The sequence below is a fragment of the Thermobia domestica genome, chromosome 18, assembly GCF_964235325.1.
Source record: "Thermobia domestica chromosome 18, izTheDome1.hap1.1, whole genome shotgun sequence".
Lineage (NCBI taxonomy): Eukaryota > Metazoa > Arthropoda > Insecta > Zygentoma > Lepismatidae > Thermobia > Thermobia domestica.
The window spans coordinates 38,648,832-38,675,293 of NC_137471.1; the positions used below are offsets into that span (position 1 = coordinate 38,648,832).

Consider the following 26,462-nt stretch of genomic DNA (forward strand, 5'->3'; position numbering starts at 1 on the left):
AGTTATTGTTAATCCCCTTATGCATTCTGCAATATGATCACTGAGTATTGCTATAGTTTGTAGTAACACACTATATATATATATATATATATATATATATATATATATATAATGCCCTTTATTTACCGTATAGTATTTTTTAATGTTTCATCCTAATCTTCTTATAGTTATTTTTATATGCTTGCCCTCACACATTCTAATACGGTTGTGCCATTACCATGATTTCCTTTTCGACATGACAATTTAGAAAAGGCTTAATCCTTTGTTCTTGGAGCCATCTGGGTGCCGCCATGTTTTTTTATGCATTTGGAAATGTCTGTTTTCCCTTGTCCATTATCTTCGAGTATAATGTGTTGTTGTTGGGTAATTTGTCGTCAATTGCTACTTTGCAGAGCGATTGTGCAGCCGATTTCGTAAAATTTTGGATTAAAATGTACAGGACAAATTCGTTGAAAGGTCAAATTTATTAGATTTGTTTCAGTGGCTCGCTTTTAAGTCGAAATCTCCCTACGAGGAACCAGAGAAAGTTTCCGTGTCCATTACAAGAGTAAGTGATGGAATAAACGTTGATGTAATCTTCAGAAATATTGAGTTTAGGCGTTTTCAATTGTATTTTTTTTTTTAGTATTTATGTATACACATATATAAATTAAATGACGTTAAAATAATCGTTAATAAGTTACTTCTTATTTTATGAACAAGAAAAGTGCAGCTGGAAGGTAACAAACTACCTTCTATATTTGCTCTCTCCAAAAGGATTTTTACTTTGAGTTTTACTTTGAGTTTTACGTCCCACAGCTATGCCGGTTTCTCCAAAAGAATGTGGGCTGATAAGGGACATTTTTCACCCATCGAGCACCGGAAAAATGTAAAGTGTCTGTAGAGGCTAGATACATTTTGTTCACTCATAGGTCGAAAGACACACTGAAACAAAATAAATTGATCCTCATATCAAAGCTTACACAGCGTTATATTATTACGAGTCTGGTTCATTTAGGTTCATCGAATCCTTCTTACTATAAGCCTACGTCAACGACAGCAAGCATTGTCAAAATGACGCAAAACTACCTCTTTTTGGGCACTAATTTCTATGACTTATTTTCTTTCTCACGTATCTGTTATTTTCACATACAAAACATATCTTCCAGTATACAGACATTGCAAACTTGTCTGAATCAGACTCTTCATTTTTCCAGTGTTCGATGGGCGAAAAATGACCCTTGTCAGCCCATCTCGTTTGATTTTTAAAATATAGTTGTACAAGATTCAAGACAATTGCTGCAAATTTTGAATAAGGTATGTAGAAAAATTCTGAAACTAGTGAGGTGCAAGTCAGAATATAAACTGTTTGGGATTTAAAAACTATTAAAGCATACGAAACATAAAGTCTCATTCCGATTACATTTGGGCAGAACCTGGAAATAACAATGAAAAATATCTTCTAAACGTCAGAGGTGATTACTCCATAAGTGCAACCGGAATGGTAGATTGTGTTTCCTATGTTTTAATAATACTAATCGCAAGCAGTTAATATTTTGACTTATACCTCGATCACTAGTTTCAGAATTTTGATACATATTTTAGCCTTATACCAAATTTGCAACAAACAGTACCTTCTAAATTTGCTACAAACATTACCTTCTAAATTTGAAACAAACATTACCTTCTAAATTTGCACCAAATATTACTTTATAAATTCGCAACAGATATTACTTTATAAATTTGCAGCAAACATTACCTGATACATTTGCAGCATACATGATCTTGCGATCGTGAAAACACTTTCTGCAATGTTGCTGCAAACCCTTTAATATTTTCACCAAATTTATCAGCTCATTTTCGGAAATTTTGTCAAAGAAAATTTGCACAAAATATTTGCAGCAAAGTCCTGGCAAACTTTCTTGCTGTGCAGTCGCAAACATTTCGTTTGTATTGGCAGATGTTTTTGTTTTCTGAAGCAACTTTGCTGCAAATTTAGCCAGCGTCAACTTCGTTATTTCCATTGAACTTTCGGCAAATTTTCTCATTTGAAAAGGCAAGTTTTTTTGCAAACTTTTTAGTTTGCCTTTGCAAATTTTTAAACATTTTTAAAAAATTTTCTGTGATATCTGGGGTATTATGTCAAAGTGTATTTTACGTAATAAAGCTGAGAGAGCTCCTTTCCAAACTATGATCGAAATTTAAAAGCGTCCCGACTGTTTGTTAGAACAATTGTCATATTTTTTGTACTCTTTCTTCGCTAAAAAATCAATTCTGATTGTATATATGTACTGCACGTTATTATACATTAGTATGTTAATTTAAACATTTGTGATTATAGAATAATAATAATAATTATTATTTTTGAACATTAGAAATCACGACACTTAAGTAGCAGATCTACTGTTAAACACAAAAGAAATTAGGAGGAGCCCGGAAACGTCATTCATTTCTTGATTTCTGAAAACTAAATATCAACAATGGACTTTAATGTATACATCCATGTTCTGTGGAGTAACGTTTGAAGATTAGAGAATTCTGTGATTCTGACATCTAAATACCTAGATTTCGCGCTCGGAGAATTTAATAACTTTTATTTAGTTTTATTTATTTTTAACAGACTGGTACGGGAAGTGTGGTGGTGTTTTTGACCTTCGTACTTCGGTATTGGAGTGGCTGCACAATAGAGCGGAACGTCCGTCGGTGGCTCAATATATGCGACAAAGCTAGCTTGGGAGGTAGCAATAAATTAAGGAACAAACATGGTGCAGTCTTAAGGTCACTGACCCTGTCATTTTTCGCGCTCGGAGGGTGTATTTCCTTCATCTCTTTTGTGAGAATGAGAAAAAAGAACTGTCCACATCAGTGCTATGTTGGAAAGCTAGCGGAGTGCGTGTGTATCTGTGTATGTGTTCGTGTCTTTCAGTGCTGAATGCGCGTGTTCACCACTTTCAGGGAGAAGAGTGGTAATTTTTTTAATTAGTGAAGTGTACTCTGAATTTGTTTTCGGGTTAGTGAAATGAAGCGGAAAGAGGATATAAGCAACTTTTTTGTCAAAAAAAAAAAAGTAAAGTAGCCCCTGAAGATACAACGATTCCTCAACATAAAGTAGCAGAGTCCTCTGTTCATTGCGTGAGTACAACTTTTGAAGAAACCAGCAGTGCACCGACAAACTTTTCCTCTCCGCCTTCATCTGACTCAAATGATATTGGGAACTTCGTTGGCATAAAATTGGATAATTTAGAAAAGGTGAACTTGTTAAAAAATCTTTGGAAACCAGATAAACTATATAATTTTCCCTGTGAAGAAACGCAAGGTCGTAAGCGTTTTTCCCAGAGAAGATGGCTGGAAGACTTTAGTTGGTTGGCCTACTCCCACAAGGAAAGAGGTCTCTTCTGTGCGATTTGTGTTTTGTTTACGGAAAAGGAGGAGGCAGGTCACCAGAGTCTAAGTGCATTCGTGACGAAACCTTTTTACAATTTAAAGAAAGCAATAGAGTCCTTCAAACAGCATGAAAGTAACAAATACCATAGATATGCAGCAGCGAATAGGGTGACAGTATGTAATTTAATTGAGGGGAAAATAGTCAGCATCGATCAACAAATTGACAGCCAGAAAAAATAGAAGTACAAGAAAATAGGAAAAAGCTCGTACCTATCGTGGAAACTATTCGTTTGTGTGGTCAACAGAACCTACCCCTGCGAGGAACACGGGACTGGGGTCGGATTGAGTTGTCAACTCCAAAACATAATGATGGCAACTTCAGGAGTCTTCTGTGATATCGCGTCAAATCTGGAGACACAGTGCTTGAAGAACATTTAAAATATAGTCCGAAAAACGGCATGTACACTAGTGCTCAAGTGCAAAATGGTTTAAGAGATTCGTTTAGACATTTAATACAGTCTAAAATCGTGGACAAAGTAAAACAAAGCAAATATTTCAGTATTCTCGCTGATGAAACAACGGATGTATCTCAAACAGAACAATTCTCTCTGTGTGTGCGATATGTGGATCTCGATGAGTGTGTGCTTCAAGAAGACTTCCTGTGTTTTGTGCCTGTATATGATGTGACCGGAAAGGGCTTATCAACAGTGATAGAAGACCATGTAGATAGTCTCGGCTTGAACATGAACAATTTAAGAGGACAAGGCTACGACGGCGCCGGAGCCATGAGTGGGGAGTTTAGAGGAGTTCAGGCACTAATCAAGAAACGTTATCCTAAGGCCTTCTACACACATTGTATGTCCCATTGCCTTAATCTGTGCCTTTCTGATGCTTCGAAGGTGCAAAATATTCGTAATGCAATTGAGGTTATATCTGAATGCTGCACATTTATTCGTGCAAGTGCAAAACGAACAAGAATTTTGGAAGATAAAATTAAAGAGCTTCTGCCGAACTGTGACAAAAGTAGGCTACAAAAAGTTTGTGAAACTCGATGGTGCGAGAGGCATGAAGCTGTGCTACTCTTTAAAGAAATGTTAAAGCCTATTATTGCTGCTCTTGAAAAAATGAAAAGTAGCCCAGTGGTAGGCGAAGCATCATTGAAGGCTTCATTACTTTTGGACAGCATCTATAGCACACCATTTTTAGTGTCTTTGCTTGTGTTGTGTAAGTTACTGAGTGTAACATTCACACTCTCAAAACGGCTGCAGAAGAATGACATTGATCTAGTGAATGCTTTCGCTGAGATCAACCTTATCAAAAAATCTTTGCAAGCTATAAGAGAAAAGTCCACATCAGAATTTCAAAATATATTTGAAAATCTTACAGACTTTGCATCCGAACTAGAGCTTGAAATAACTATGCCACGAGCGAACAAATTTAAAAAAAAAACGGCCGAACATTTCCACTTCGAACCCAGAAACTTACTATCGCGCTTCAATTTTTATTCCGTTCGTTGACGATCTAATTTCTTCATTGGAAGAGCGATTCCTACATCATGGGGGAAACCATTTCGTCACTGCAGTTTTTCATCCCTCGGTTCTGTGATGTTCCATTTGAATAAGTCAGAGACTGTATTGACGTTTACAAAGATGATCTTGATAATACATTTGAAGATTTAATGAAGGCGGAGTGGGATTTATGGAGATTGAAGTGGAGAGAGAGTGCAGACCGCCCAGCAACAGCCATTGCCAGATTAGCAGCTTGTTCTCCATCACAGTTTCCAAACATTTTTACAATACTTTGCATTCTAGCTGTCTTACCAGTGAGCACAGCAACAGTGGAGAGGAGCTTCTCTACTTTGAGACTCCTGAAAACGTATTCAAGAAATACAACAAGTGAGGACAGACTGACTGGTTTAGCGCTCCTGTATATACACCGCCACGTAAACGTAACAAACAATGAAGTAATCACCTTCTTTGCTCAGTCACATTCTCGGCGTCTTCAGCTGACTTTATAGGTGAGTAGGACCTTCGTTTATTTTATTACATTTCTGCATGTTTTTATATGTTATTTCAGTCTTGTGTTTGTGTTGTATAAAGTTGAACCTAGATTTGGGATCCGAACATTTTTCGTTTAATTTACTCATGTTCATACCCCCACCCCCAAATGCCACTAACGGCATAGTATTTATGGGTACACACACGCTTAGTTTCATCTATTTAGCTTATTGCATAAAGTGTAGGTATGTTTTTTAAAGTATTCTGAGTGTGGTGTTGCTCCCCCCCTCAAAAAATCCTGGGTACGGCCCTGTATTTAAGTGGGTGGCTTCCGGGCTTAAGGACTCGCCGAAATTTTACTGCATGTTTTTATTGTTTTATATATACAGTATTGCAAAATTTTTACATTTCCGGGAATAAAATTAACAAAGCCCCTACCGAAACAAGCAAAGCGACACGAAAGAAAATAGTAAATACCCCACTGATTCTATGAAATGGAAAACTCAACTAAAATTACACAAAAATATTATTATTTCATCCTATACGGTAGCGTTTGGTAAATTTATACATATGTTTAATGTATCAGACTTGCATTCTATTGCAGTAATATCTACAAGCTATTACTGACAGGGCCCCATGTACGAAGAAAAAGCAACTACTCTGAATAGCTCTTGAGAGTTTATTACTAATAGAAATACATGATTTTACATAGAAACTTTTTACTCTGTGTTAAGGAAATCATTTTATAACATATTAGCATTGAAAGATGTCTTCAACGCTAAAACTAAACTCCCAGAGGCGAGCCATCACACCTTGTCAAATGTCAACAATGCATTCAATCCCCAGCGATAATAGCTTCGCTCCCTGAGCGGCATAGCCCGTAAGCCTGTCTAGCGAACTGGTGAGGCTCACCCGGAATGGTCTCCAAGTGTTTGCAAACTACTATTTTGTCACCGGAGAAACGAAATGTTGAAATATTGACTTTATTTTATAAGAAACCAAAGATAAAGAATATAACCAAAGATAAATACGGTAGAAAGCAGGGTAGGACCGGCCTCAGAGTCTCATAGTACGCTCGCCACTGCTTACAAATATGCATTCCTACTCGTAAAACCACGACACTTCAAGGTAATTGAGCCGGTTAGTTTGGACTAGGTCGCGCTGCGCAAAATGCATCAAAAGAGCTGCGCGATGGAATTAAGGTATTAGCTTCAGGCGTATTTGAACTTGAAATAAGTAAAAAAAAAAAAAAAAAAAAAGGTTTTAACATAAAGTATTTACCAGTTTGAATAAACCATTTCAGTACTTGATAATAATATTTTCTTCATACTTCACAGGTAAATGACTCGTTCCAGTGGCGTCTCCTGACGTGGATGTTTGGGCGTTGGCAAGAAAGGAAAAATATATTAACTCTCCCAACCATAGGCGAAACTAGAGGGGGACCCTTCTCCCCAGGAGCAAAGATGGGCTCATCCACCTTTATTTTACTGATCGAAAATAATGTGATAAATTTACATCAATTTACGCATAACTATTTTAGTGACATTTGCATTCGACATACGAATATTTACTAGTGAGTATGCTTTGCCCACCAGAGTTGGCGTGGGTCAATGAAAACTTGACCCACGACCCACTGACCCACCACCCAGCGTGACCCACCACCCACCATGACCCACGACCCACCATGACCCACCACCCACGGTGACCCACTCTGACCCACCGTGACCCACCACCCACCATGAAGCACTCTCATCCACTTTGACCTACTCAGACTCACCAAAATCCATCGTCATCAACTCTGAACACGATCCACGGCCTCTTCTGAACTGACTAAAGAGTTTACACTTGTAATAAAACAAAACTGTGAAATTGTCACTAATCGGAGTTTGAATTTCTAGTCAATCGCTCAAGCACCACTCTGTTACAATAACGATGGATCTGACCTTTACGATATAAAACGGTAAAGTGTTTGTCAGTGAGGAAATTGAAACAGTTCGAGGTGGGGGGAAATTAGTGTGTGCCTAAAATATACTTGTACTAAGAGAGTATTCTTGCAAGTGTTAATTTCTGAACGCATTCCACAAGAAACTTCTATTCGCAGGAAAATATCCTTGTAAAATATGGAAAAGGTTATGGTTTCTCAATTCACAGTATTTTTCTCACAAAAGACTTGAAAAATCAGTTGTTCATAGGGTATAAAGGTGTTCGGGTATCCTATGTGAGAGCATTTCCATAAAGCATGCTCATAATTGTAATTTGTGTAATCACTAAAACACCACGTTAAATTTAAGTTACAAATATGCATAATTGCAATTATTATGAATATTTATTCATAGTAGTTTACCTAAAGCAAAGAAGAGTCTTACTAAAAATTACGTACAAAGTTGAATAACACAAATAAGCCATTAGTAATACAAGTATACATTTTTCGTAACTCGTAATTTTTCACCTTAAAACAAATCTGAAATCGGATTTATTTCCTGTTGGTAACTTTTTGGCGTAAATCATCCGCACTGGAATGATGTCCATCCTTCAGCCAAGAAATAACTAGCTCGTCTATTTCGAGCTTGTCTAGCGGTGGGCCATTAACATTGATGAGCAACAAGTTAGACAATGTTTGAGCACTTAGTCTATTTCTAATATCAGTCATCTGTAAATTCATAAGGGGAAATCCCTGTTCGCACTCTGTCGTGGAAATTGATAATATTTCTACCCGATTTCTGCAACTTCTCATCGACAATCTACTTGTTAGACTTAAGTCTGATATCGATTTTTCTTGGTCAGATTTGAAATACTCAGTAAGAAGTATCATCTCTCTATCACCATACAACATCTTTTCCATATTGAATATGTCAGTTTGCAATGTCGACCCATGTAGAACAGAAACTTCATCTACCACGCCTTTGATAGGGAATCTTGTGAATAAATTATCAATTAAAGCCTGATAAACTGATGATTTCTTATTTGTTTATAAATTTAATTTTTGTAATTACACATGAAGGTTTGATACCATTACCAAGTTTCCTCCCCCGTCTAGAAAGCGAAAGGGAACGAGGTTCCTGGAAAGTTTTCAGAGGTGAATGGGAACACCTCATTTACTAATACATAAGGACGAGCCTCATTATTAGTAGGATCAGACCTTACTAAATCACGAATTCTACCAAAATATTCGTCTTCTTTCTGTGCCTTGATTACATCAGTCGCGTCAATTTTCATTATGTTTATACACAGCCCTTCGTCGCGATTGGCGTTTTCTTCCACACTTAGGGTTTGCGTCGGATATCTGGACATGCAGTCCGAATGTCGATTAGAGGGGTTACCTCTTATCGCTTTAATCGAGAAGTTATAAGATTGCAACCTGATTAACCAAAGAAGATATTTTCCTTTTAGATTTTTCATGTTCCTTAAATAGCAAACACAACAACTATCAGTAAATGCAGTGAAGTGAGGCACTCTTATTAGATATTCATGGAAGTGTAATACGGCTTGTACCAAAGCCATGGTCTCTTTTTCTGGGATCGTTAAGGACTTAGCTTCATGGTCTGAGATTTTTCTGCTATAATAAGCAATCGGTTTCTTCTCTCCATTCTTGATTTGCATTAATACGGCGCCAATTCCGTATTCACAAGCATCTACATACAATTCGGTAGCATCTGCTTCAGGATCAAAGATGGCTAATACTGGGGCAGTAACGAGCTTCTCCTTTAAAATATTAAAGGCTTGACGTTCTTTATCTCCAAATTGAAAGATTACATCAGGCTTAGTCAAATCTATTAAGGGCTTCGCGATAACTGAAAAGTTTTTAATAAATCTTCGATTATAACTAGCCAATCCAACGAAACTGCGTACATCACGAACTGTTTTTGGTTCGGGAAAGTTAGTGATAGCCTCGACTCGTTTAGGATCTATCTTAACCCCTTCGCGTCCTACGACGAATCCTAAGATTGGTAGTTCAGCATACATAAAGTGAGATTTTGAGGGATTTATTTTTAGATTGGCTTCTCGCAAACGAGTGAATACTTTCCGAAGTCTATCTAACTTTTCGTCTATAGATTTTCCAAAGACAATCAAGTCATCCACGAAGCATGCCATAATATTGAATTTTAACCCTGCAAACACTTTGTCGATCATTCTTTGAAATGCTACGGAGGAAGTGGAGAGACCTTTTGGGACAACATTAAAATTAAACAAACCGGCACTACAAATGAATGCAGTTTTTAATTTATCCTCTTCCTTTAAGGGAATTTGTAGAAACCCAGATCTGAGGTCTATTGAACTTATGAATTGAATATTTGTGAATAAATCTATTAGGTCGTTGAGTGATGGAAGAGCGTAACTGTCAGGAGATATGACGGAGTTCAATTTTCTATAGTCCACTATGAGTTTCTTAGAATTATCTCTCTTCTTAACTAAAATAACTGGTGATGCGTATGAAGACCGACAACTAGAGATGATGTTTTGTTTAAGCAAATTGTCAATCTCTTCTTTCATGGCTCTTTTTGTCTCTAAAGTCTCTCTGTAGGGTGGTGAAGATACAGGAATGTTTGAAATTAATTCTATGCTATGCTCATATTCGTGTGTTACAGTTATATCATTTATTGTCCACGCAATAATATCTTGAAATTCATTCAATAGATCTACTACCCTTTTTCGATCTTCAGACGAAAGGTCAGGGGAAATGTCAATTTCTTTGCCAACATCGTATTGTAATTTAGATTTCGAATTTTCGACTTTCTCAGCGGAGAGTGGGCTGGCTTTAACCGTGTTCACTCTTATCTCTGGTGTAGGAATACATTTCTCCAAATGTCCTATGATTTGAGCATCTGGAATAGTCACGTCCCGCTTACTCAAATTAAACACAGGCAGTTTAGCATACCCATTTTCTTCTACATACATTGTAGGTGGTATTAAACATGAGTAAGTTCGATGCAAAACATCATTCGGTTCAACATAATGATCTCCAGTTATAGGATAACATGGCTTAACTTGCACTAAACCAACTTTCCCAGCAGGTATTTGCATGCGCTCGGCAGTTGTGATCAAGTTACGAGATGTTTGCTGCTCAATACAGTTGATTTTCAATATAGGACATTCGTCCTCAGGTTGGGAATCACAATGTGCGTCTTCAGAAAGGGAGATTGAATCATGAAGTTCTAAACTACTTTGAGGCACGTCAATGTTCGTAGGTGATACTGATGTTGAGCTAACGTTTCTATTCGTCCTAGAGTTACCATTTTTGTTGTAAAACTGAACATGTGACAGATTTAATACTGTTTGTTCCTTACGACTTGGCAAATACTGAACATAAAACTTCATGTTAGGATGTCTTTGATTGCCATTAATAGTTATAGACTGTAACCCTATACCGTATGTGTAACGCTGAATGAAATATATTCCTAGAACCATTTTCTCGTCTAATTGAGACTGTTTAACTAAAGCCACATTTAACCATAAACGACGCGATCTTCGACCATAAGTTCCAACTTGGAAACTTAACCGAACCACTGGGAGTGGTTCAGTTAACTTATCCCCTAATGTGCGCAAACGAATAGTGGCACGCATTCGCTTAGCAATTGGAAAATTTTGAGGGATCATTTCTTCAGCTAAGACAGAAATTTGGGAACCACTGTCTAATAATGCATCTACCTTTTTATTAAAAATACGAATTGGTATCGTGGGCAATCTGTGATCACACAAATTCGTTCGAGCTCTTTTCACTTCAATTGGCCTACCATCTCTCCCGATTTCACGTCTATATGTCCACATTCTTCTAACAAACGAATTGTTTTTAGCACCCATATAAGGTTTTACATGATGTGGTCTTAATTCTCTACCTTTTTTCTTCATTTCCCGATGAGATTCAGTATAAACGTCAGCTAAGTACAATAACCGCAGCACATGGATAGCTTGATCTATGGTCGATACTTCCTTTAAGACTAAAGCTTGGACATAGTTACTAGGCAATGCCTTATATAGTAGGCGTAATAACTCTCTTTCTCCAATTTCAGGTCTCACAAATTTCCAATCCCGTATTAAAGTATACGCGAAGTTATCAGGTGGAAAACGAGGAGGAAGTCGTTTCCTCTTCAACTTTTGTTCAAGCTGACCTTTATACAAATCATCAGGAAATGCTCGAGAAATCATTTGCTTTAATTCCCGAAATTGTATCTGTCGGATGGCATCTTTATGACATAAAAACCAATCAAGAGCTGAATTTTCAAGACAGGCCACTAAATATATATGCTGCTCCCGGTCATCCCAGTTTAAGGCACGAGCTATGATCTGATATTTATCAAGGAATTTAGTAACCGATTCGTTAGGGTTTCCTTTAAATTTTGGCAATTTAAATACCGGGACATTGGCTACTTGATTATCAGTTTCTTCCTGTACAATTATTTCATTAAGGTTTTGCCCATTTTCTACTTGGGATTCTTTCAGAGAGGGTGAATTAACTTTTATAGATTCATTCTCGTCCAATTGTAATGAATCCTCTGAGGGAGTCTTCATATCGCGATTATCTAATATTTCATGCCTAATATTCTCATATAACAACAATGCAAGTGCATTATCAGCAGTGGGGGAATATTTCACTGGAGGAGGGTGAGAAGCAACTTGCGGATATTTAGGAAAACTTAGATTTTCTATGCAAGGTTCGTCATTTGCAAAATCTTTGAATTCTTCATTTGATTCATATGAGAAAGGACTTGGTGTTAGTACATCATGTACAGTCTTTTCCTGATAGAGCTCCTTCTTTGCCAATTGCTTAATTTCATCTTCTGAATCATATTTACTTGATTCAGGTGGTGAATTTTCTGGGAGTTTACTTTTCAAGGGTTCGCCCACATGAGGTGGTATATCAAATGGAAAATAAACTTCATCCTTGACTGCTTCTGAAGCAACTACTTGCTGCTGTGCTTCGGTCTTTAAAGGTGTCGACACAAACCTAGGATCAAACTCAAAATCACTCGTCATAATACCAGGGGATTCTTCGGAAGAACTAACTGCATCTTCATTAGAAGGGTTAGTCAGTTGTTCTGGCTTAAGAAAAATTGTCCGTTTCGCGACCACCGGTTTATATTGTGTACTGTCCAAAGGAGTCAAGGATGACATTTTATTACAAGTTTCTTCAAACTTAGCCAGATTTTCCTTATAACGTTGCGTTTTCGTTATCGGATGCTTATCCACAGGATCTGGTAAACTATACTGCTGTGGATGATTTATTCGCGGTTCAAGAGAAGTAGGCGAACTAGCTACTGGCAAACTAGCCTGCTGCACTGGCAAATCGGTTGCTTCTTTTGCCATGGGACATAACTCGGAACGCAAAGTCTTCGTGAGCGCAGTTTTCTGAGCGAGAGATTTCCTACAATATTTGCAATTTGCCTCTCCTGATTTTGTAATATACCAGGCATGATACTTCGGCGGAGATTTCTTAGGTTTGAAAAAGGGGAACCAATGGAAAGACATTTTAAATTATGAATTAAAATTTTTTGTTTTCTCTAAGCGAAGGAAAGAAAGAAAAAAAAATATATATGGGGTATTTCACTATGAGTAATGTAATCAATCACTAATTGCCATTATAATCCACAATAATACATTAGCAAAATTGCAACAATTCACATAATTTACGTAAAGTATAATGCACTGTGAACAATATACCAAACAAAACATAAACAAAAACAGAGAGAAAAAAAAGATGATGTCATAGCAGCACTGCAAAATTTTTCGTCCCGAAAAATGGAAAAGAAAGAAAAGGCATTGGACGAGCCCCCATTTGTGACGATTTGCAGACTCCATTTTTAATTATTTAGCTCGTAATTTCCACACAAAGATGAGATCTGCTCGCACTATAAGTTAGCGGATGTCACAAAAGTATTATAAACAAATTACACCATGACTTTCATGGGAAAAGTGGATTAACCTAGGGGAAAATGACAACATAAATTGAAATTATTTAGTTTATTTTACAACTAAAATGGTAGTATACATCAACATTTAATTTAGGTATTTTACAAAATTAATTAGTAAAAGTAGTGATATTTGCCTCTTCAGTGATCTTTGACTACATTATCATAATTTGAAGAACTAAATAGACTTTCAAGTATTTGAGTTAGCAAGGATAAAAAGGACGAATTACGAGTATGCGACGTTTACTCTTATTCGTGAGAGTTTTACTATCAACTGATGAATCATTTTGCAGTGCTGACTGACATACTATTACTTGAATTCAATATAGCAATTGTGCATGTACATACCTTGAATAGAAGTCTTGTTACACCCTGCAACTTGGTGTCCCGAAGGTCTGAGTTCTTATACTCCTCGTCACTACGTCGTTGCCGCCCGAATAACAACAATCTAGACTTTGAGGTCCCTTTTTATTATTTTGCAAGGGCCACTCCCAAACCTCACATCAGTCATCACATCCTGGTCGTCAGATTCACAAATATGGAAACTTGTTGCTCTTTGCATTCTGATTGGCTATTAGCAAGTAACCGCACCCAAAATTATGGTGTGATCCAGCACACACGTGGATGGCGTGACTGTTACCGCCGGAAGATTTCAATAACAGGATTTCCAGAATTATCCACATCTATCTATGACTTATCCAGAGATTCTTAACTATTAACCAAAATTTCCGCAAATGCGGGGTCACGTTGACAAAATCGTAATTGTTCATCCTGTTAGTAACCAAGCATAAGTAAACATCCTATGAATTTTTTGCGCAGTAAAACAACTACAATCACCTTCGAGGTTTTGCGTAGTTCCGTTCTCTGTTACCAGCTCATGATAAGCTAAAGGAGAAAACCGTCCTGTGATTGCACATTAATCCAAAATAGCCTTTTTCAATTCCTTCAATAAAGAGCAATGTAACCATATTTTGAATCCGGCGTCACATTCCCACTGCTTCATAATTTTCGTCCTCGAAAATCATCAAGAAGCGAGCGCTAAAGCGGGCTGAAGTAACCATAATTTTCGAATGACCCTCGTATTAAATGAAGATTTTACAAAATATGCGAATTGTATGTCATGCACATAATATGAGTTGACTAAGATGAGTTTGATGTCGTCATAGTCGTAATTCACCTTTTCTATACAATAAGATAAAGAACATTTGCAATATAATGATATTTTCCGTCTCCTCAACAGACGGATACTTAAGTAGAAAAACATCAATCAAGTGAATAATCATAGAAATTGGCATAACATAGCATATTGAAGTGGCACATTATTATAACATAGTGCTGCTGTATTAAGTTAAGGAAGTACGATATTAAGAGTAAAGGTTAACAACTTTTGGAACATTGTGTTGAAAACATTTGGAATTTCTACAACTGTAATTAATGTCCTGAGCAAAATACTACATAGATAATGAAGAGTTGATAATAATTTGAACATGCTACTGTGACTGAATGTCACTGACTTATTACATTAAGGTTAAAAATAAAACAAAAGAACAGTTATAACTTGTTTGCTACATGCATATAAGTTACTGAATGAAATTACCACATTATACATTAATAAAGTTAATAATAGGTCGAATACGCAACCTTGCAAGAAATTACGTAACTGAAATACTATATATATTGAAAATCAATAATATTTTGAATCATGCGTCATTAGCAAAAGTGAATAGTACAATAATCTATTAATGCCCTGGAAGGTCAGTATAGTTAACAGGTTCCATGTCTTCCAAAATTCATTACAACTGATTTGAGAATAATCAGTGAATCGATAAACATTAACATTGTAGTTGAACTGTTCTGTGCATGGAGAGGACATAGGGCAAAAGTAACGATAATTAATAATTTAGACTAAATAGTAATAACAAGGAACTGTCAGGATTATCGTCCTAACGATACAGTTATAACGCTATCTTAGATTCAAAGTTAGTTCTGTTAGAACTGTTAAGTCTGTATACGGTTTTATGTAGATGAAATACGTATAACTTAGTGAGATGTATGTTAGTTCAATTTAAACGAAATAGGGTCTCATTAGGGTTGAACGATATAAATTAAAGATGAATTAGTATTGTCTACCCAGGAACACAGTTAGTTAATTTTATTTTAACATTATTCCATTGTTTTCATAGATGTTAGTACCAATATCATGATTTATGAAGTTGTTGATCAAGAATTAATAATTGATTAGAGATTAATGACTAATAGATCGATTACTTTAGCAATTTAAATGACATTAACAATCTATAACAAAATAACGAGTTTGTTTTGCCTTACAAGGCAATTAACCTTATTCAGTTGCTTACAGGAATGAATGAATATTTACAATATAGTCACCCCAATTGAAGGTGAAGAACCAGGAATATAATAATTTAAAAGTCAATTTCCATAAGTAGATTGCAATAAGAAATTTACAGACTTGAGTTGTCCATGAGGGACGTGAGAGAGTTATTATTATTGATTTAACATGTAGAGTCAAGGGGGCTATGGCAATAGATTTGAATTGCAATTTATATTTCAATTTTGAAAAATTAACAAAACAGACAAAACACAAAGACTTAAAATGAAGTTGGCCCTTTGGTACGCCTTGAGTCTACATGGCATGAGACCCTATTTAGTTATGATTACTCTCCTTTTATACCCAATATAAAGAGTGAGTTCTTCTCTTTCCTTTCTCCTCTTTCTGTGCATTTTAAGAGGTTACAAGTGTATTAAAAAGGAGCGAGGAAGGAAAAAGATTGTTGTTTATTATTCGGGGACTTCGGAGAATTGAACCAATACCTGTTAGATTTGAAAACTCCACACTTGGTGGTTTTACTTCCGCCTGGTCGTAGGTGAGGTATCAAATATACCGAATTTAGTCAATTAGAGAAGTGGAATCATTTACATATTATTTATTTCTTGCCGGCATTAAGGAGTATGGCCACAGGCGAATATCCATAACCTTTTTTTGGGGGGGGCAGGGGGGCAATAATCGGGTTTGTAACTCTCAGTATGAAGGGCAATCGTCTCTCCTTTTTCCTATTCTGTACTTTAAGTAGGCAATGGAACGAGGAGAGAGGATATTAGCTTGTCGATCTTGTGACGAAGGGGAATCGAACCTCAGAGTACTTGTATTCAGGAACTAAATCGTATCCTTAATATAATTTTGAATCAACATGGAATCAACGTTTCCAGGGGGCTATTTCACTAACATCACGACAATTGAACAGATACTTAGAATAAAAAAAAAAAATACAATTTCATGCATAGACGAGTTACATCAGAGGAAATATTAGATAACAAGTATTATGAGCTACGCCGTGGATAACCACAATGCTTGATAGGGGTTTCCTGCTTACGCATTAAAATGCTATTGCAGGAACTTGTATGAATGCAACGAAGAAAGTTGCAGCAATATTTCCATCTGTAAGTATGAGTTTTATACCAAGATAGGGTATTACATAATTATACAAATTATATTCTTCAAGCTGTTTATGTGCGATATCGATATACTAGTAAAAAAATGTGGGGATGGAACGTTTATTTCTTACTAATGTTAGCAAGCGAACCCATAACACCTAATATGGGTTGAAAATATGTTTTCTGTTATTCGATTGGTGGCTGCGATTTATTAGTGGAAATCCGTTCGGGCGTTGTCCGGAAACGATTCGTATCGAAGTATACTATTGTTCTTCAATATTCAGTCCTAGGAATTCAAAAGGTATGACAAGTAGGTGGTGTACAGTGTACAGTGTATTTAGTGCAATTTAGTGCAGTTATTTAGTGAACGATTAAGTGTAAAAAAAAATGTTGTAGAATTAGTATAAAAACGAAAGTAATAAAGTGAGAACAAGAAAAGGAAAGTTTCGTTAACCAGGTAAGTAAATAGGCATTTTCGAATGTCTTTTCCTTAGTCCTACCAGACATCATATAGACCACCACGAATAATACATTAGTGATACTGCAGGTGCTCCAGGAATACTATTTTTGAAGGGTGGACTATCCTTGTAAAGATCACAGTCATTCACTTGTCCGTCCAATAGCTGTTCCAAATGCCTGAAGACTTAACCAATTTTAGAAGTATCCCCTTCCAGTGCTGGCCGTTAATTTTGAACGAGGCGCCTCTCAAGCCGTAGTCAAGAGTTACTCATGAAAAGACAATTTAAAATATGTTAATTCATAATCTTATTAGCTCTAAATAATGACTAAATAAACTCTAATTAACAAATCCAAATCATTAATACATAACAATAAATATTAATCACCATTAACGAATTTTAATACATTAATACTTAATAATAACTTCTATAACAACACAACACAATTAATAGAATGGATAGATAGTATGGAAGGATAAATAGTTTATTCTATATTCTTGTATTGCTCTTTTATATTCTTGTTCACCCCTTGTTTTCTTTATATATATATATATATATATATATATATATATATATATATATATATATATATATATATATATATATATATATATATATATATATATATATAAGTATGAAAACGTTGGTAGTATAATCTAAAGTGCATGCGTAACCGCATAATAATGCATTTGTCTGTTCATTCATATGTGTGTCCTTGTTCTGCTGATAGCGAGTCGTTGGAATTTTGTGATGATAAAGTCTTCCGGGCTTCCAACTTTACGTAATGATTTGTTATATAAGATTAAGTAATAGTGAAGTTGAAGAGTATAAAATGTTTGCATGCAAATGTTTGCATATACTTTCTCTCTCTCTCTTTTTTTTTATTTATATTTCTTTTAAAAATAGTAAATAGATAAAAGGAATCCACACAATTGATATTAGGCAAACCCCTGTTCATATGATTAATTATTTATGGTGTTATTTGTCTATTTAACTAATCAAGAGTCTACCTGTGTCTTTTAATAATAGAATTCGTATTAAGAGATAATAGGGGTCTGTCGTCGGCTAGAAACGAGAATACATTTTAAATAACTTGATTGTACTTACAACCTGTGGCAAAACAAGCTTTTATCTGTATAGAAAGGAACTAGATTATTACAAAATTATTTTATTTTCTTTGTTAAATACCATGTTGTACCACATAAATTAGTGCGATAAAATTTATTAGGTAATGAAAATGAATTGAATTTCTTGAATTACGTCCCATGATTATGCCTGTTAGGCTAATGGAGACGGTGGCGATGAGTAATGAATGAAATGAAGGACGTGGGAAGAAACGGGAAAATCTCGAGAAAACACACGGTGTTGTCCACCATAATTATTAAGATAAGAACAATAATGAGTAAGAACTTAGAATATAAGGTTAGAATGCACGTTGAAGAGGAAGAAGGCACTCATCAACATTCAATGACATTTAAGAGGACACACTCACTGGCCGCTCAAAATACTTCCGGAACAATTTAGGAAAATTTACGCCAATTATTTGGGGACGCCGGTAGCAGAAAGTTAAACTATACCATAGATGTTTGCATGATGTAACGCCCTGTCTGGTGTGTGGATGGACCCTTACAGTCTGCAATGGGGTTGATGGCACTATGTTGATTACTAATAACTTCCGTTAGGGGCAACCCTGACTCTAGCGTGATTTTAATTAAACTCCGTTAGGCAGGGGTGTCCCTGGGGGAATGTTGTTAATTCACCTCGCATGCTCTCAGCAAGTGGATGTGAGAGGACTGAAGAATTTCACCAATTAACACCTACACATTGGAACAAGACTTGAATGCATGGAGTCTGAAGTATATGTAGAATTAGTAATTAGAGGGAATGTAGCATGAGTAATGACATGTAATGCATGTAGTAGTGTAATATGTAGTATTGACATAACTTGCTTGATTTCCTTTTCACTTTTCTTATTATCACAATATAGTTTATTATCAGTTATATAACAGATGCAACGCAAAGGTTTTATGCATGTTTCATGTGCAAGGTTTTGTTGAGTGTTTTTGTTTTATTTTGTTTTAGTTTTTTTTTTAATTAGTAGTGCACTCAAGGGAGTTATATCTATATGTGTACTATATAGATAGTAAACATAGTGTTCTTATATAAAATATGGGAACGAAGTCAACACTATATATATATTACACATAAGGAATGATAATGACTCGGTCTTTGCTTAAAATCATCATAAGCTAATAGCATCTTGTGCAAAATATATATATTGACAATGTGCAAAAAAATATATAATAATCTAACAAGTTAACTAAATAACTAATACATATACATATTCAAATAAATCTAGCAATTATATAACGTTACTTCTACACTTCTAATGATAAAACAACAGTAATTAATCAATATTAATCAATAATACAAGATAATCAACATTAACCTGAAACATAACCTGCGCAACACATATAATTATGTACTAATAATATCACCATAACTACATTATCATCTGTAATCAAAGCTCATCTGTAATCAAAGCAATATAACGTTCATAATAGTACCTTAATAAGGAGTAGTAAGGCGCATAACTCAATAACATTTGATATATTCAGATAGTCAGCACAGGTAAGAGTCAAACTGTCTACGAAATGGAAATCACTCTTTGGACTGACGCTTCATCCAACCTAAAGCGGTCAGAGTAAGAGCACTCGTACGCAGAAAGCCTTCTTGGGAAAGGCTACTGTGGAACACATATTCCTTATTAGCCAATGGAACAATAATATTTTTTTTAGCTAATTTAATGGTGACAATTAGATAACAATTTAAAGGTCATGATTAAAGACAAACGTCTAAACAGAGTTCGAAATGGAGCAGTGGGCGAACAAGGATCAGCCTCCATTTTGTAACACAATATCAAAGGCAATTCCGTGCTCACTCGAGAGCGGAAGGCTTCCTATCCGAGGGCATCCTAAATTCTTTAAATTTTCAGCTTTGATTAAATAACTTTAGAATTCATTTAATGTTATTAATTTTCCTTGCAGTATAATTTGCTATTTGGTGTGAGTAAGGTGGAAAGCAGTTCCTGTACTGCTGAAATAGAGATCCCATCAGAATAGGATCATTCCAAACCATGAATATAAATGGTCTGAAGGTGAATACATTTTCATAATATGCACCCTTGAGAAAATAAAAGGTATTTATAGTGACTACTGCCTTGTAATTAGCAATGATGAATGAACCATGCCTATTAATGAATGTTAATTAATTATTAATCTTATTATTGTTTCCAGATTATAGAATGCTCATGAGTATTCATTTGTTTTAATGTACGGTACAATTTAGTTACCATTTTATTATTATTATTATTATTATTATTATTATTGCATGAAAACTTTCTGAGTAAGGCTGCTGCCATTCAACTTAACCTAATTCCAATAGTAGAGCATTTATCTCAATTAGTAATAATGGTGATTTTATAATTTAGAACCTTCTTCTTTTAAAAGTATTGCGCTTTATTGCATGCAAATTGTAGATAAAGATTGTTGTGCTGAGAGTGTGTGCTGATAACAGTTGAGTAAGGAAGTAGATAACTTACTTCCGGAATACAGAAAATACTCAAGAAAACACTATTACATAATAACAGATAATACTGTTATGAAGTGAGATCGTTGAAAAAAAAGAACAATGTTTGATTTAACAATTATGAAGTATATCACAATATATTTTTTTTTATTTTTTTTTAAACAAGTATGAAATATACTTGCTTAGAGAAAGAGACCTTTAACAAAAAGTACAGAACGTTGCTGGATCAGGCCGGAAATAAACCGGAAATAAAAAAAATAAAGGGGAAGAAGGCGTCCTTGCTTCGTAACAGAGTACTATACCTACATTCATGCCAATCCAAAAAAAATAAAGAGGGAGGGGTATACAGGTATTTCGGGGTTACCTATAGTGCTCAAACAAACGGTGAATTGTGAATTGTCATCCATCTGCAGTATCTGTAATACAATGAAGTATGTAACTATAATACCTTTTTGTAGAATATACTATAATGCTGCATTGCATTAATACAAACAAAGCAAGACATACTTACTTACGACCAATGACAATTTATAGAGGCATTATCTGTAAAAGGAAGCAAAACATGATTATACAAAATTAAAATTATTGTTGCTCGTGTTCTTTTCTTCTCTGTTTCTGTTTTCAAATGACAATTTCATCGTTCTCACTGCTTCATTATCTAATGCTTTAGAGTAAAATAATACTAATAGAAATATGGAAACGTACACCTTTCTGCTATACGAGGACGAAGCACACAGTGATTCATGATTGGTTATCTTATGATATAAGGGAATATACATTATTATATCAGTCCCTTTTATATATTTTTATTTCCTTATCTATCTCTTCTAACTACTAATTACCTGCGCAGAAACTTAAACAATAAAAGGGAAGAAAATAAAATTGAAAGAAATACAATGAATAAGATAAAAAAAATACCAATGCTCGCTTATTTTTGAGTTTTATCTATAGGTCTTACATTTAGAGAATTCTATCCTTATTGTTAATCTGTCTATCACGGCTGGCCTATATTATTATAATGACCTCCTTATACCACGGCCTCTATTATTATAGAATCATTGTCCTCCATGATTTATCAGTACACTCTGTCGATTGATTTTAACTTGGGTTGATTATATGTCACATTATGGAGCTCGAAGAGAGCATCAAGGAGGGCACGTAACCCTACTTAACCTTAGCAGATCCATTCAACTTTAGTCAATCAATTTTATTTATACACGACCTGACTTAAGAGTAAGATATTTTCCAATACACGGGGTTCAAACTATTTGTAATATGTAATATGTACTCATAATTAACTCTAGTTTGTTACATGCTCGTAGAACTGCATACCTAATTCGAAAGCGTTCATGAGGTGTTCTATTTCGTCTTGCCAATAAGGCAATGGTTCACCAAGCTTAGCGGAGGCTGCGAAGGCAAAAGCCTATCTGGACCTATAAAATACGAAGGCGTATCCTATTTTTAATTCTTATTCTCTCTCATTAATGCGATTTTCAATCCTTCTAACGGAAGTATTACTTTTAACAAATAAATAATTTTTATTTTCCATTTCTCTATTTCTCTCTTTTCTTTTCACTTGGTGTTTTTTTTTGTTTTGTCTGTCTGTCTGTCTGTCTTTGGTCTGCTGTCAACACCAGGAATATAATACCTACGCAAGGAATCAAGTTTCCTTAGTTGTATATATTTATATATTTTCTTCTTATTCTCTTTTCTCTCTTTTTATTTATTTATTTTTTTTGTAGCAGGGTTTCCGACCATATATGGATTTAAAACCATTTTGTACTTCTCTAAACTATTCTTTTCTCTATTTATTCCTTCTATACATATAAATATATTTACTTAATTGATTGGGTACCCATTTACTTATTTAATTATTTATTTATGTATTAACATAACATTTCTTTCAGAAAGCCTGCATCAACATTGAATTTCACGTTAGAAGTTCCTACGCCTATCGCGATAACTTAACATTTTTTTTTAAACTATGAAATGATTGAACAATTCGATCAGGTTGAAACTAGAGAACTTGGACAATATAACTTCGTTCGTTCAACATTAACTTTCTTAATGATGCACGTTGCATACATTTAGGAAATAACCCCGGCTTAGTTACCAAATTTGTAATGAGGTCTAATCTTTTTTTTTTTTTTTTTTTTTACGTACGTGCTTTCCTACGCTTATCAATTTTGGCTTTTTGTTTTTACTGCTGACTAGTTAAGGCCTTTGTGCTAATTTTCCTTATACGATCAAGATTCTTTTTCACGAGTTTTCCATACGGGGTTCGGCATGGAGTCTCGAGTTCGAGTCCTAATTCAGCCTTTCTACCAAACACCAATTCAAAAGGAGAATAAGGATGGTGTTTGTGTTTTATAGTATTATAAGAGTAACAAGCAGTTCTAACAAATAGAGACCAATCTTTCTGGGAAGTAGACATATATTTCTTCAAATAGTTTACCAAAGCTTGATCATATTTCTCCATTCGTGAATTTATTCTATTATGGTAATTAATACTAAACTTTTGATGTATACCGAGTACAGTCATAATTTCGCTAGTTACTTGTGTGTGGAATTTAGAACCAAGGTCTGACAATATGTGGCGGGGTGGACCAAAATAACAAATAATATCTTCCAATAAAAACTTTGCAACATTCTTGGCTGTTATTGTTCTTAATGGTCGTGCCACTACATAGTTTGAGAACATATCTACAGCGGTGATGACATACTTATAACCATTAGAGGGGGGCAGTGGGCCAAATACTTCCAAATTTAAGGTATGGAAAGGAGCTAGTGGTTTAATTGGTTCATGCAACCCTAATGGTGTAGTGGTTGAGTCTTTACGTTCTTGACATTCGCGACATGTCTTAATATACTGTTTGATATCAAATCCCATTCGAGGCCAATAAAATCGCTCATTTACACGAGAAAACACTTTGCTCTCTCCAAGATGTCCGCTTTCTAGACATGAAGTATGTGTAGCATATAGCACCTCAGGAACCAGACTTCGAGGAACACATTGTTTTAAATCATTATTAGACTTACGATATAACACCTCATTTACTAATACATAAGGACGAGCCTCATTATTAGTAGGATCAGACCTTACTAAATCACGAATTCTACCAAAATATTCGTCTTCTTTCTGTGCCTTGATTACATCAGTCGCGTCAATTTTCATTATGTTTATACACAGCCCTTCGTCGCGATTGGCGTTTTCTTCCACACTTAGGGTTTGCGTCGGATATCTGGACATGCAGTCCGAATGTCGATTAGAGGGGTTACCTCTTATCGCTTTAATCGAGAAGTTATAAGATTGCAACCTGATTAACCAAAGAAGATATTTTCCTTTTAGATTTTTCATGTTCCTTAAATAGCAAACACAACAACTATCAGTAAATGCAGTGAAGTGAGGCACTCTTATTAGATATTCATGGAAGTGTAATACGGCTTGTACCAAAGCCATGGTCTCTTTTTCTGGGATCGTTAAGGACTTAGCTTCATGGTCTGAGATTTTTCTGCTATAATAAGCAATCGGTTTCTTCTCTCCATTCTTGATTTGCATTAATACGGCGCCAATTCCGTATTCACAAGCATCTACATACAATTCGGTAGCATCTGCTTCAGGATCAAAGATGGCTAATACTGGGGCAGTAACGAGCTTCTCCTTTAAAATATTAAAGGCTTGACGTTCTTTATCTCCAAATTGAAAGATTACATCAGGCTTAGTCAAATCTATTAAGGGCTTCGCGATAACTGAAAAGTTTTTAATAAATCTTCGATTATAACTAGCCAATCCAACGAAACTGCGTACATCACGAACTGTTTTTGGTTCGGGAAAGTTAGTGATAGCCTCGACTCGTTTAGGATCTATCTTAACCCCTTCGCGTCCTACGACGAATCCTAAGATTGGTAGTTCAGCATACATAAAGTGAGATTTTGAGGGATTTATTTTTAGATTGGCTTCTCGCAAACGAGTGAATACTTTCCGAAGTCTATCTAACTTTTCGTCTATAGATTTTCCAAAGACAATCAAGTCATCCACGAAGCATGCCATAATATTGAATTTTAACCCTGCAAACACTTTGTCGATCATTCTTTGAAATGCTACGGAGGAAGTGGAGAGACCTTTTGGGACAACATTAAAATTAAACAAACCGGCACTACAAATGAATGCAGTTTTTAATTTATCCTCTTCCTTTAAGGGAATTTGTAGAAACCCAGATCTGAGGTCTATTGAACTTATGAATTGAATATTTGTGAATAAATCTATTAGGTCGTTGAGTGATGGAAGAGCGTAACTGTCAGGAGATATGACGGAGTTCAATTTTCTATAGTCCACTATGAGTTTCTTAGAATTATCTCTCTTCTTAACTAAAATAACTGGTGATGCGTATGAAGACCGACAACTAGAGATGATGTTTTGTTTAAGCAAATTGTCAATCTCTTCTTTCATGGCTCTTTTTGTCTCTAAAGTCTCTCTGTAGGGTGGTGAAGATACAGGAATGTTTGAAATTAATTCTATGCTATGCTCATATTCGTGTGTTACAGTTATATCATTTATTGTCCACGCAATAATATCTTGAAATTCATTCAATAGATCTACTACCCTTTTTCGATCTTCAGACGAAAGGTCAGGGGAAATGTCAATTTCTTTGCCAACATCGTATTGTAATTTAGATTTCGAATTTTCGACTTTCTCAGCGGAGAGTGGGCTGGCTTTAACCGTGTTCACTCTTATCTCTGGTGTAGGAATACATTTCTCCAAATGTCCTATGATTTGAGCATCTGGAATAGTCACGTCCCGCTTACTCAAATTAAACACAGGCAGTTTAGCATACCCATTTTCTTCTACATACATTGTAGGTGGTATTAAACATGAGTAAGTTCGATGCAAAACATCATTCGGTTCAACATAATGATCTCCAGTTATAGGATAACATGGCTTAACTTGCACTAAACCAACTTTCCCAGCAGGTATTTGCATGCGCTCGGCAGTTGTGATCAAGTTACGAGATGTTTGCTGCTCAATACAGTTGATTTTCAATATAGGACATTCGTCCTCAGGTTGGGAATCACAATGTGCGTCTTCAGAAAGGGAGATTGAATCATGAAGTTCTAAACTACTTTGAGGCACGTCAATGTTCGTAGGTGATACTGATGTTGAGCTAACGTTTCTATTCGTCCTAGAGTTACCATTTTTGTTGTAAAACTGAACATGTGACAGATTTAATACTGTTTGTTCCTTACGACTTGGCAAATACTGAACATAAAACTTCATGTTAGGATGTCTTTGATTGCCATTAATAGTTATAGACTGTAACCCTATACCGTATGTGTAACGCTGAATGAAATATATTCCTAGAACCATTTTCTCGTCTAATTGAGACTGTTTAACTAAAGCCACATTTAACCATAAACGACGCGATCTTCGACCATAAGTTCCAACTTGGAAACTTAACCGAACCACTGGGAGTGGTTCAGTTAACTTATCCCCTAATGTGCGCAAACGAATAGTGGCACGCATTCGCTTAGCAATTGGAAAATTTTGAGGGATCATTTCTTCAGCTAAGACAGAAATTTGGGAACCACTGTCTAATAATGCATCTACCTTTTTATTAAAAATACGAATTGGTATCGTGGGCAATCTGTGATCACACAAATTCGTTCGAGCTCTTTTCACTTCAATTGGCCTACCATCTCTC

At 35.5% G+C, this 26,462-nt stretch overlaps 1 protein-coding gene across 1 annotated transcript; it reads left to right on the forward strand.

The window, feature by feature from the left end:
* Positions 1-3,821: 3,821 nt before the first annotated feature.
* LOC145675066 (52 kDa repressor of the inhibitor of the protein kinase-like) lies at positions 3,822-4,880 on the forward strand. The gene has a single exon (XM_081745433.1). It carries the CDS (start codon positions 3,822-3,824, stop codon positions 4,878-4,880), a length of 1,059 nt encoding a protein of 352 aa, XP_081601559.1.
* Positions 4,881-26,462: the final 21,582 nt, after the last annotated feature.